The sequence below is a fragment of the Phaethon aethereus genome (genome assembly GCF_964289735.1).
Source record: "Phaethon aethereus genome assembly, chromosome: 14".
Lineage (NCBI taxonomy): Eukaryota > Metazoa > Chordata > Aves > Phaethontiformes > Phaethontidae > Phaethon > Phaethon aethereus.
The window spans coordinates 19,232,374-19,244,584 of record NC_138590.1 but is presented as its reverse complement, the minus strand read 5'-3'; the positions used below and the strand labels follow the sequence as shown (position 1 = coordinate 19,244,584).

The 12,211-nt window shown below is 46.2% G+C and overlaps 1 protein-coding gene across 3 annotated transcripts in view; it reads left to right on the top strand.

Moving 5' to 3' along the window:
* FNIP1 (folliculin interacting protein 1) overlaps window positions 1-12,211 on the top strand; it is a gene marked incomplete at its 5' end in the record, with an annotated part of 67,650 nt that continues 55,439 nt past the window's right edge. For all 3 annotated transcript variants that reach the window (XM_082006262.1, XM_082006261.1, XM_082006260.1), the window contains one exon: window positions 1-89. In XM_082006262.1, the coding sequence (XP_081862388.1) occupies window positions 1-89 (89 nt within the window). The remainder of the gene's footprint in view (window positions 90-12,211) is intronic.

Here is a 12,211-nt window from a genome sequence, read left to right as displayed (position 1 = left end):
ATGCCGCCCACCCTGTTCCAGAAGCTCTTTAACAAGAAGCACGGGCTGATCTCCCCGGCCAGGGACGCCAGGGACGACTGTGTCTTCAGGTAAGCGGGACGGGGCCGCCCTCCTTCCCCGACCCAAACTTCTGCGCCGAGTTCCCCGTCGGCCTCCGCCGCCTGCCCTGCCCCGGAGGCGGGCGGTCGGGCGGCAGCCCCGTCTCCCCCTCGCCGCTTCCCCCTGGGCGGCCGCGCGTGCTGCAGAGGGGCCGCTTGACGCGGCTGCCCCCGCTCTCCTCAGCCTGGCGCCTCCCCCTGGCCCCGCCGCGGCAGCCCCGGCGGCTCTGGGGTGCCCGGGCCCTTCAGGCGGGCGCTGGGCTGGAGCCCCCCGGGGCCGCCACGTCGGGGCCGCCGCGGTGCCGCCTCACGGCCGCCTGCCCTCATGGCTGCCTCTCCCCCGCCGCCGGGGGCCGCCTCTCCTCAGGGCTGGGCCGTGCCTCCCCCCGCCCCGGGCTGCCTCCCCTCTCGCAGCGGCCCCCGGCTGCCCGCCGCGGAGCGGGGCTCGGCCCTGGGTCGGCCAGTCGCCGCCTCCTTGTGTTTCGCCTGGTGGCGATCGGCGGCAGCTTCCCCAGCGCCCCGTGGCGGCTGTGGGGCCCCGTGGCGGCTGTGGGGCCCCGGCCCCCCGCGGCTGCCGCCGGGGGATGCTGCGGGCCGGGGAGGGGGGCGAGGCGCCATTCCGCTTGCGGCGGGCAGGCGGTCCCCAGGGAGCGACCTCAGGAACGCGGGGGAAGGGGGGAGAAAACGTGAAGTTTTGGCCGCTGCCAAGAGGGGCGTGGGGTTTCTGGTGAAATCTGTCATGCTCTAACCGCAACAAAGCGGGATCCGCCGAGGAGCGCCCAGCACAACGCGGGGCGGCGGGGAAGGCGGCCCTGCTCCAGGAGATCGTTCCCTGCCCACTCGGGTCGGGTGGGCCGCCGGAGCAGGGCGGCCGTGGGGTCACCAAACCCCTCGGCGGGGTTCCGGCGGTGGCTCCGCTTCGCGGTCCTGCGTGGGGACGTGGTGCGGGGGGGCCGAGGCATCACCCAGGGCCTCCTCGGGGGGTGGTTAGTTCGGAAACAGGTAGTTTTTGTGGCTGTGAAGTAAGTGTCGTTCCACGAGCGGGTCACGGTTACGCTCGAAGGCGATGCAGCCCCGGGCCTGGCGGGCGTAGCGAAGAGGTAACCTGCAGAAGCATTTTAAAGCGCCGAGTTTGCGACTCGGATGCAAATACAATCTGTTTCCTCGGTAAGAGTTGCGCGCGTCTTGGAACGCTTCTAACGGTGCGGTAAAGCTCCCCTCCCACCCGCTGCCTTGAACTTACTACCTACAAATGATCAGCCCTTGGGCTGCTGTGTGGAGGGAGATCTCTGACTGCTGGGCTTAATTTTATGTCTGGTCCTTTTAACTGCAGTGGTACAACTGAGCAATTTAGGTGGTTTAATAGTATATCTGCAGTAATTTAAGCGTCACAGTTTTCACAGAATATTGATGGGTCTTTTTGTGTCCCTGTAGAGTCAGGACACGCTCCTGGACGTTACCTGAAGCCCAGCGCTTTAACTGCTAGCGCACACCTTTTAAAGACACTGGTCACAGCTGCTCGCACACCTCGGCTGTTTATGTCGAAGCTGGTTCCTTTTTTTAATGATCTCTTTTTAGAGAGAAAACGTTTTAATAATGTCCGTGTCATCTAATTTTCTAAATCAGCTCAATACCAGGATCATACCCCTCGGTGGAGAAGGGGCACGAGGGCTCTTTGTGTAATTGCCTTGCCTTTTCTCCCCTGTTAACACGTTTGTTAGCGACGAATTCGGATGGAGACTGGTGGTTAATTCAACAGCTGCGATGCGGTCGGTGGGGCAGAAACGTGGGATCGTGCCTGTGTGGAAAGGAGCGAGAGCAGGTGCTCTTCTTTCCTCTTCACCTGCGTTGTTCTGTGCCAAACAGGACATGAAATTTAAAAAAGATGTCATGCCGTCTGCTCTTCCCTCCTCCGTTTCTGTAGTGCTGGTTCACTTTGTGGTGTGAACTGTCAACTTGTAACTAGTGAATTTGCAAGTTCTTTTTCTTCTTTTGGCGGAGCCATGGGTATAAAATCCCCGAAGAGGCTGGCGGCTCTTCTGACTGAGGCTCTGGGGGGGTGGGAGACCCGGCTCTCACTTAGGAGAGCCAAATATTATTTTTTGCAGGCTAATACAGATGCCTTCTAGGCGTGTTGCCTAACGGCTGCTTTCACTTTCCAAATGGGGATAAGGCTTTTAGTTAAACCTCGCTATGCACGGCCTTATCAGTTACTGGTGAAACTTTTAGGTAATACACAAAATAAAGACTGTTATTTATTACAGCTGCGTCTTTAGAGCCTGGAAACAAGTGCTGTGGATGTTTAGACTGTTCCTGGTTCCAGTAAACCTGAAGGCAGCAGCCTCATCGGTTTCAGTGGGGCAAGGTTATCATGTTTGATATATTATTATGTTTATGTTCTGAGTAATAAAATACTTTCCAAATATTCTGAGCGCTGTTATTTCTGACTGTCTTCACTTTGAAAGCTTGGTTCTCTTACTGGGGAGACTGTGCAGAACAACAATAAAAAATACATAAATTCTCTTAATATATTTTGTGAATAATAAGTACTTAGAGAGAAAAGTCCAACTACTCTGTCAATGACATCAGTATAGCAGAACATTTAAGGATGATTCTGATGCTCATTCTTTTTTGTGTAATTCTGAATATATTTTGCATTTCCATCAGGCTTACTGTGAAAATTTACCAGGACAGAAATTCTGCTTAATCTGAGTTTACACTGTTTCAAAAGTGAAATAATACTTTTCAGGGGAAATGTGTTTTTTTTTTGTTGTTTGTTGCCTTTTTTTTTTTTTTTTTTTACCTGCCCAGAACCTCTTTCTATGCTGTGGGTGTGTGAAATTTTATGAGTCTGGGTCTAGCTAAACTGTAAAATCCTTCAGAACTAGGTGCTGGAGAGGGTGACAGTTCTAGTGATGTGACCAGTAAATTAGCAACTGTAAAGTATTTGCTGATGTACCAGTTTGCCTTTGTTTTTTTAAATACCTATAAGCAGTTTATTTTACAGAAGAAGCCTTAGGAAATCACAGTAGACGCACTGCATGTTAGTATTTTAGGTCTTCTGTTTAACCGAGGGCAACTGGCAGGCTTGGCCATGGACTGAAATCTCTCGGTTCAGCTCGACATTCACGTATGTGTATTCAAAATTTTAGTGGTAAAATCTGTTTACAAGAAACACCTGCAAGTGTTCTAGAGAAGAGGCAAACCCTTAAGTTCCAAGGTGTAGAGTACCTGCTGCCTACTGCAAATAATACTCACGTGAGTGGATTTTCCCGGAGGGTAACTATTACTATAAATAGGAGCTCTTGGCCATATTGTAGCATCTGGCACTGGCGGCTGCTGGTGACAAAGGGAGCTCAGCCAGGCTTGGGCTGTTACAGTTATTAGGAATACGAGATTTCAGGTATGTTGTTTTCTAGAATTTGAGAATCAAAGTCTTCCTGTTGTAGAAATACATAAAGCTGTTCACATGAGTTGCGTGCTGTACGTGTCTAAAATATATATATGCTTTTAAATAGCAATTAAATGAATGCTCTTCCAGAATCTTCTGATCCATTTCCCCAGTAAAATGGAAACGTTCTTAGAAGAACTTCCTTAAACTAAGCAGAAGCCGCCACACATTTCTGCTAAATATTATATGGGCACACGAAGTATTCCACTGCACAGTTACGTTAGCGACTGCCACAGATACCAGTTTTGAGCTACTATTTCTTTTCTGGCTTTCTAGGGGTCTGCTTCAGTGCTTTGGAGAAGAGAGAGCTGCTAAACCCCTGCTAACTCAGCCAGCTTTTTGTTCCTCAAAATGGGCTCAGTAGCATGAGCCCCAAAGCTCAGTAAATTACCGAGAGGTCTCAGGTTTATATCCTTGTTGTTGAGATTTGTGGGCAGTGTTTCCCGTGGTAAATACAGCTGGAAGGACTGCAGCAGAGTTTTTGCAGGAGAGTGTTTCTGCTGAGAGAGTAGCTGGGCTTGGAGCACTGCTAACCTGTTGCAGAGGGAGAGGGATATTCCTGTAATACCTAATTATGGGACTGGTGCGTTTCGGGCTTGTACGTAGGAGGGAAACTCAGTGTTTCCCTCTCATGTATAAAGTTCCCTTGTATCTCTAGACACCCTTCCCACCTATCTGGGGGATAGAGGGATTATTAATTAGGAGTTCTTTTTGCACTACAGCTCAATAAAAGTTTCAGTGTCTCTCTTTTTTTTTTTAAATTTTTTAATCTAGGGAGCTCTAAAGAACCGTCTCGCCCCGAGGGGCATTCCACCAATGTTTGCAATCTCGGTTTTGCTCTCGTTAAAGCACCTGTTGTAGAGGTACAGCTGTGTGGTAATTGTTCAAGCTTGAAAGAACCCCTTCCAGTTTCGAGTCTTACCAACGGTGTGGAGTATCTTTGGGCACATTCTTCCTTTAGGGGTTTGCTTTGGTTATCTGGGTATTTCTGAGGATGAGCGCAGTTTTCCAAGTGGGAACGTACAGGAATAAACAACTTTAAACGTTCTTTTCTTTACTTATGGAGAAGGCAATTTTCGGTCATCCTGGAAGCGTGCTTTCTTGGGGTCTTCCTCTAATATGTGCTGCTACTTTACTGAGAGAATAGTTTGCCAGGTTCCTGAGATATGAAAGGCCTAAGGCTGGCTGCAAAGTATTATTTCCTGAAATCTGTCTGGGCAAGTATCCCCCATCAGCGCAGACTCTTTCTGTTCTCTGTGGCAGTGACTTTAAATGGTATCCTGAGATTTGTTTCCTTTCACATAATTTTTGGCAGCGGGATTCATCAAGGGAATTGCAATAAACATAGAGTTGGAAATGGGTAGCATGACACAAAGATGCTTCACGAGCCAGTTCCTCTGCCGAGCTATTGTTCTTGCACAGTAAAAAAGCTATATGCTTTCTTACAAAGGCCTAATTGCTTCTTGAACCAGGAGCTAATTTCTTGAAATAAACTGCGAGGGGACTTGGAGACACCGAACGACGTGTAGCTGGGGACTTTTTTTTAAAGTGGAGGCTGGAGTAAGGTGAAGGAGGAACATGAAAGTTGTCTTTACATTGATTTTTTCCAGTCAAAGTTTTACCCACAAAACTTCTTGGTAAGTTTTCACATAATTTCTGAAGATGGCTAGCACTGGTGACATAAATTACGTGGTATTGTTACAGGGACTGTTTGTTCCTCCTGTGCTCAGAGCAGGGGTAACCACCACAGATGGCCATGTTGCTTTCCATTTTTAAGGTACGGCTTCGTGAGATGCCGAAGGAGTTCAGAGCCAGTGGTGTCTGGACACTGTAGTATCATCAAACAATTGGAACAGAGAAAACCACTGCCAAGATTCTTACGGAATTTGCCTTCCACAGCAAACAAGGTATCCCACTCCACCCAGTCAAAGGCTTTTCTGTCAACGGCAGGTAACTTTGTCTACAGCCTGCCTGAGCCCAGGGAAGCAGATCTCTTACCGAGCTGTTGTCAGTTCTTGTGAGCAATACAGCCAGTGAGTTCAGTATCCTAACAGCACTGCACAAGGCTTTTTAAAGCTGTTCCTCAACAGCGCTGTCAACGCGTCAAGCCAGTCTGACCAACACCTGATATTAATGAAATAGCGTGTTTTGATATTTGTCTGCTTCTAGCATTCTGCAAGTCCTTAACCAGTAGCCGTAAAATTCCTGGAATTTCACCGCCTCAAAGTCTGTCTTCAAAAGGAGCTTTAGCTGGACTTCATTTTGTAATAGCTCCAGCTTTTTCATTATTTCCTATTATCTGATGAAATTAAAAAGCTTTTGTCCCATAAATTTTTAAGACTATTTGATTCTTAAACATCCGAAATGTTCTTGTGTTTTCATTAAGCTCATTTCTGCCCTTTAATGTCCCTTAAGTTGTGTTTTTTATACAAAAAAAAAAAATCAATTTCTTCTGTAATATCTCTGGAAGAGTTTTTGGCCTTTTGGTTGTATTCATTAGCTTGAGTGTAGCAAGTTTTAATATTTCACTTTGATTTATGCACAGTTTTTTCTATCGCTATGATGACTTTGGCCTGTATGTTGAAATACATTGCTGTTTTCTAAAGCACTTCTTTTTGCCAAATTCTGTTTTGCATTTCCTGTGTGAAGAAAGAAGTGCTTTAAGTCAGCTTTCATCTTGGAAGCAGAGACATACAAATTAATAGGTTCCAGTGAGCACCTCTGGAGCATGGAGAAAGTTTTGACAATTTTGCTGAAGGGGCCACTCTCCTGACACTACTCTGTAGGTCTCCAGGTGCTTCGCCGGGTGGGCACGTGTTGCTAAAAGATCCAGCAAGTCCTTGAAAATTACCTGCTAGTTCTGAGTAAGGCAGCGCTGCGAGCTGGGTCCGTACAGTGGCTGCAGGAGCCGCAAATCAGGGAGCGATTGTTATTTACTCTAACTATCGTCAGATCCAAAGGAATTAACTCGGATCGGTACCCCCATCATGCTAGGCGCATGCGAACGCAGAGCACGACTAAATACTGACTTTGTGCCTTGGAGAATTTTCCTTTGCCCTGGTGGGGCACCCTGCCTGGGCCTCGCTTCGCTTGAGCGTCTTCCTGTCGCCCATGGAACAGGGAAAACGTGAACGGTGGGGTGGAAAAGCCCTCTGCTCTTTTTTTCTCTACTTTTTTAGAAGGAGGTAAAGATACAAAATGAGCTAACGCGCAGGTTAAGGGTCACCCGTATTGCCTTTCACACTGGCATCTCCTGTGTTGGTTGGGATCTTGCGGTGACTTGAGAACTTGGCATCATGAGACGGCACTGCCCTTAGTGGACATCACGAGGTCGGCGCTGTCAGTGCGCGCTCAGCTTCCTTCCAGCCTGCGACATCGCTTCCTCCCCGTGGGATGGCACGGGTTGTCAGAGGTCTCTTGCCTTGCTGAGCTGCCCTTGGAACAGTCGCGTTCTTGGTTCCCCTTCCAGCGTTTCAACTCCTTCCTCTAGGTTAGAAATCCTCTTGAGGAGAGGCTGGAGTGAGTGAATCACGTGCTGCCTTCTGACCACTGGGACCTGCTGGCTGGGCCTTCAGGCCACGGTACTGAGTTCGTATCTTGCCAGCTGATCGGGTGAATCCTTTGATTTTACTTTGAGTTTTTCCTGGATTTCCGATTGTACATGCCAGACAAGCGAGCATGGCAGTTTTCCCTCTGGAAGGCACGGATGTCTACCGTCCTCTTCTCCATGGGTTTGACCCAACAAGGCTGAGACAGACCCTGCTCCCATGCTTGCTCTCAGGAGGCAGGGCGAGCTGGCCCATCATCTCCACTGTGGGAGAAGGCATATGTTCACTTCTTGCCATGGTTTCTGTGTGTCTCAAAATGTATGTGTAGGTGTACTAGAGTAAAAATGCTTCTTTACACTTGGGTTACGCTGGCAGGTGGTGTAAGAAGGTGTTTCTGCAAACTTAAGGCTACTGTTTTTTCGCCTCCTTCTCCAGGTGAGGTCACAGGGGTATGAAGATGTGCCGGGAGCGTGGGGTGTACATACCTATTTGTCCACTGTGAGGTCTTCTCCTTTTCTGAAACAATTCTGCCATTCGCTTTCTGGTGCCTGAAGGTGTGTTTACACGTCTCGTTGTAAACCTTGCTCTCTTGGGATGATCAGTTCCTCTGGTTGACTGATGGATTGTCCCTCCATCAGTTTCAAAGGGCTTTATCCTTTGCTGCGCGCACGCTTCTGACTTAGCGTATGCTCATGGTGATGGCTTGGATGAATTCAGGCTTCTGTTCTGGTCCAGTGTGACTTGGAGCCTGAAACTTGTGTTGTAATTTTGGCTGAATGCTGGAGGTGACCGCTTGAGAAGTGTGTTTTACGAGTGGAAAGTAACGCGCACAGTGGTTTCATGCTCAGAAGCTGTGTTCCCTCCTATTGCTACATCTGGAGCAGAATGTCTGCAAGATCACATGCTCGTGAGTAAGGTCAGGAAAAATGCAGGGCTCAGTTGCACCAGCAAATCCACAGCGTGGTTGTGCTGGGCTTCCAGAATCGGCCAAGAGCAGAATTTGTCTCTGAGGGCTTGAAAAATTTTGCCTTGGTGGTATAGACAGAGAACCTTAATTGGTAAAGTATCTGCTGCAGGAAAAAGAAGTTTTGCCCCTTAAAAACAGGAAGTAATTTTATTCATCTGTGAATGACTTGCTAATGCACCAGCTACTCCAGCTTTACGCTGAGTAGTAACAGAATTCATATATGGGAAATACTCCTTTTGAAAAAACTCATTTGCACAAAATACACGTGCGATTCTGCTGTGCCTAAGGAATGTGACCATAAGGATTACATCCAGAAGGGGCAGTTCTCTCTGCAGGATTAATCACTTATTTCTAAACATCCATGCCCAAATGTGTTCTGCCTCGTAGAAGTGTGAATTATGTAGTCTTTGTATCGGAAAGGGTTTATTTATTTTTACAACAGTGTGTTGTGCTGTTGCTTAGTGCTCAACTGAAGCTTTTAATTGAGGTAATTCTGCACATTTGCCTAAGAAGTACGACCTCTTTCTTTTTTGAAAACAATAGCTTCTGCAGATACTATTATTCAGAATACAATACGCTACAAAGAAACTTGTTCAAACATGTGAATTGCAGCACAAAATACTACACAAACTACATATAGCACATTAACAGTGCGCGCATACAGCACGCGTCCATGAGTACAATGCGTTTGTGCAAAGTTTTCTGTCTTTTCTGAAAAAGTAATTTCATAGCCCTTATCAAGTGGTTAAAGTTTTGGACTTAAGCAGTTTGACTAAATGTAAAAGCTCTTTATTTTAAACAGTCTTGCCTGATGCTTTTGGGGTGATAATCTGGGTATCTTCCAGCTTTTGTGTATTCTCTATCTTTGAAACTACGGTCTTGAAAGAAACCCCCGTTTTGCACAGGTGAAGGGCTCTTTGCAGTAACACCCGTGTCGCTTCGGAACACCAAGCTCGGCTGTGGACACCTCCTGTCCAGTTCAGCCTGAACAAGGGAACAAGCCAGCAGTACTCCGCGGTTGGCTGTAGCGTGCGTGCGGACCCGGGAGGCAGCCTTTGCTGAAAGCGGGGATCTTGAGGCATGGAAATGATCCAGCACACGTCGCTGATCCAGCTCTGTTTCTCGAGGACGTTTCCACAACGTTGTCAGCAGTGATTTTGGCCTAAAATGAGTAAAATACATCACAGAAACAATTGTATTTCCTTTAATATGGGTACTGTTCGTGCCCTGCACGTTCGTGGTATTTGATACTCCTCCAGTCTGCGTGTGCCTCATTAGCAACGTCTTCAGATGTCTTTCCCTTGCTCCAGCCCAAATGTCAACAAAACATAAAACTTCTAATAGCACCACAAACTCTCTACCCTTTCCGTTTGTGTGATACGTAACTGGAAAGAAACAGGAGCCAAATGACAGTTCTCTGCCATCTGTTTCAGCTGATAAATGAAGAAACTTTGGGCTCAATTCAGCCCTGACTTAAGGTCCTGGCATTGTGCCTATTTAAGCCAGAGCCATATCTTCACCCCAGTTCCTGTGTCCTTTCACGCTTCAAGAGAGAAGGTATATTGTGTGTTTGAGCATCGCCCATAGGAGCAGTTCCTTTGCTATATGCTTTCTTTGCTTTTTATTTTAGCCTCGGTACCTATGGAAATGGTGGCTCGCGCAGTGCTGTGCTCGGTCTCATGCTCCCCTCTTAGCAATTTCTAAACTTTTTGATCTACTTCAGTCGTGTCTGGTGGAGAATGTGAGAACAGAAGTCCAAGTGAGCTGAATTTCTGTAAGTTCAGTGAAAATCCTGCATGTGCTTGTTGGGTTCTCCCCATTGCTACCCCTGAAACTTGGAGTTGGCTACGTCTTGTCGTGTTGCTCTTCCCAGTGGGCATGTCAGAAGAGACATGGAGACAGCCAGAGTATGGGCATATTGCAGAAGACAGTAGACATGTGGCTTCATAGTTTGCTCAGGAAACAGCTATAGTGTGACCACAAGAAAGGCCAGCCCTTGACTACTGTGAATACTGGAATATCAAAATCTCTGAATTATTCTGCTTTCTAGCTAGTACTAAAATATACACCATCTACTACATACCCACATTGCTCTTGCCTCTTGTGCATTCCAGGCACAGCTTTCTCCCAAGGGGAAAAAAAAAAAAAAAAGGCCTCTGAAGACTGTGGACTCAGCACTTAGTTTGCCATGTTTTGGGGTAATTATGAAAGAGGACAGTAAATCAAAAGGAAGCATGTGCGAGCAGTTAGCTGAGAAATGAACTATCAAACAGGAATGAGATGGTTGTTGGTTGGGGTTTTTTTTTTTTGCCCCTCTGAAGACCTACCTAGAAAATCTTCTTGCCATTTTGAAGAGTTGGCTGAATGGTTTGTTTACTCCTTTTCATGAAGCTTGATACCAGAGATTGGTAGAAAAATGGTGTTAGTTCTGCTGGTAGTGAAAAATAGGTGCAGATGATAAGCTGTATGGTTGTGTGTGCGGGGAGGAGAGGCTGCGAAACACGGGGTGAGCACGCTCTCCTCGGAAGCTTGTTCTAGTTGAATGACATTATCTGAACATCTGAGAAGCTAAGGAAGAAGTCTGCCAGAATTTTCTTGTTCCTACAGGAAAAATAACAGTATTACCCCCAAAGTCAGAGCTAAAGAAATGCCTCAAATGTTAGGACAGTGAATTGGCTTACAGTGCGAACTGTGTTTCTCTTTAAACTCTGGCATATAACTTAAATAGTCAGCCAGAAAAAGGTGGTTGGTTTTTTTTCAGTACTTAAACATATTTAAGCTGCTGTGAGTTACTGGAAATTACTCTACTTTCTTAGTAGAAAAGGAAATTGTTCTACTGACAGCACGAAGGGCTAAGAAGCTGTGAAAATGTGCATGTTGGTTTCCTAACTATGTGTATTTTCTAGTCATATGCTAATCATGAACTTATAACCTCTTTTTTTCCAAAACAGACATAATTAAAAAGTATAAATTAAAAAATCACATTCAAAGCAACTTACAATAAATTCTTATGGGTCTGTGACAGAATTGTATCTTTATATAGACAGAAATGTCTATCGAACTTTCTTTTTCAGATAAGCAGAAATACCACTTTGGTATAAGACCGCTTTACTTGCTTTAAATTTCAGTGTTTATTTCATAGTGTCTTATGTACAGTTATCTTCAAGTGAATTATTTTAGTTAGTCTGATAATGTATCTATTTTAAAATGTGTCATCAGATTTTCTTTCTCAGTTGAAGGATCCTCACAAAACTGCTAGATAGCTTGTGTTCATGTGTTGTGTAAGACTTCTTTTTTCACATTGGGGTCTTCGGTAAGACACCAGGTATTAGGCTTTTTGTTCGTTTGGGTTTTCGGTGGGGTTTTTTGGGTGTGTGGGTTTTGTTTGGGTTTTTGCCCCATCTGGATTTGGTATGTATTCGTTTAAAGACTGCTCTTTTCTATTAGTAGCCAGCAGAGCAAATCAGCTAAATGACACTCAAGAGATGACATTAGTCCATGCAAGGTAAAGTAAAATTCACTCATGGCATTTGTTCTCATCTGTATGGATAGAGAAAACAGAGGAAAACAAAATGTACAGGGAACAGGGAGTTTGACAAGAGATTGTTTCTATATAGATTTTTAAAAAATAAGAGAAGTTTAGAAATGGAGGCAAATACAAATTGGCACAGTCCTATGAAGTGCTGAGCACCCTCAGCATAACTCAGTGGGGTCTGAAGGCTGTCAGTGCCGCAGCCTTGAGCTTTGCTAAAGGATGTTTGTGCTGGAAGAAAAGAGATCCTGAGCGCAAGACAGACCCTACTCAGATCTGTCTCATGCGTATACGAATATGTGTGTGTAGAGATACATGTCTGTATTTCAAAATATACCCAGGTGTCTTCATTTGCCGTCAGGGCTCTGAATGCATGTACACCTGTATAAACTTACAGACCGTAAATCAAAAGCCTACCTACCTTGTCCGGCATGGTGCTTGGCTCTCCTCTTTGTAGTAAGGTCTTTTGTGTTTCCCCCAGCAGTGAGGCAGATACATGCAGTATACGTGTATGCTGTGTAGACAGGCCTAAATGGTTTTAATATGATGCCGGACAGACTTTGCTTCTAAGATTTTTGTGTTAGTATTTAGGGGGTAATAGGTGCCGTATAAATA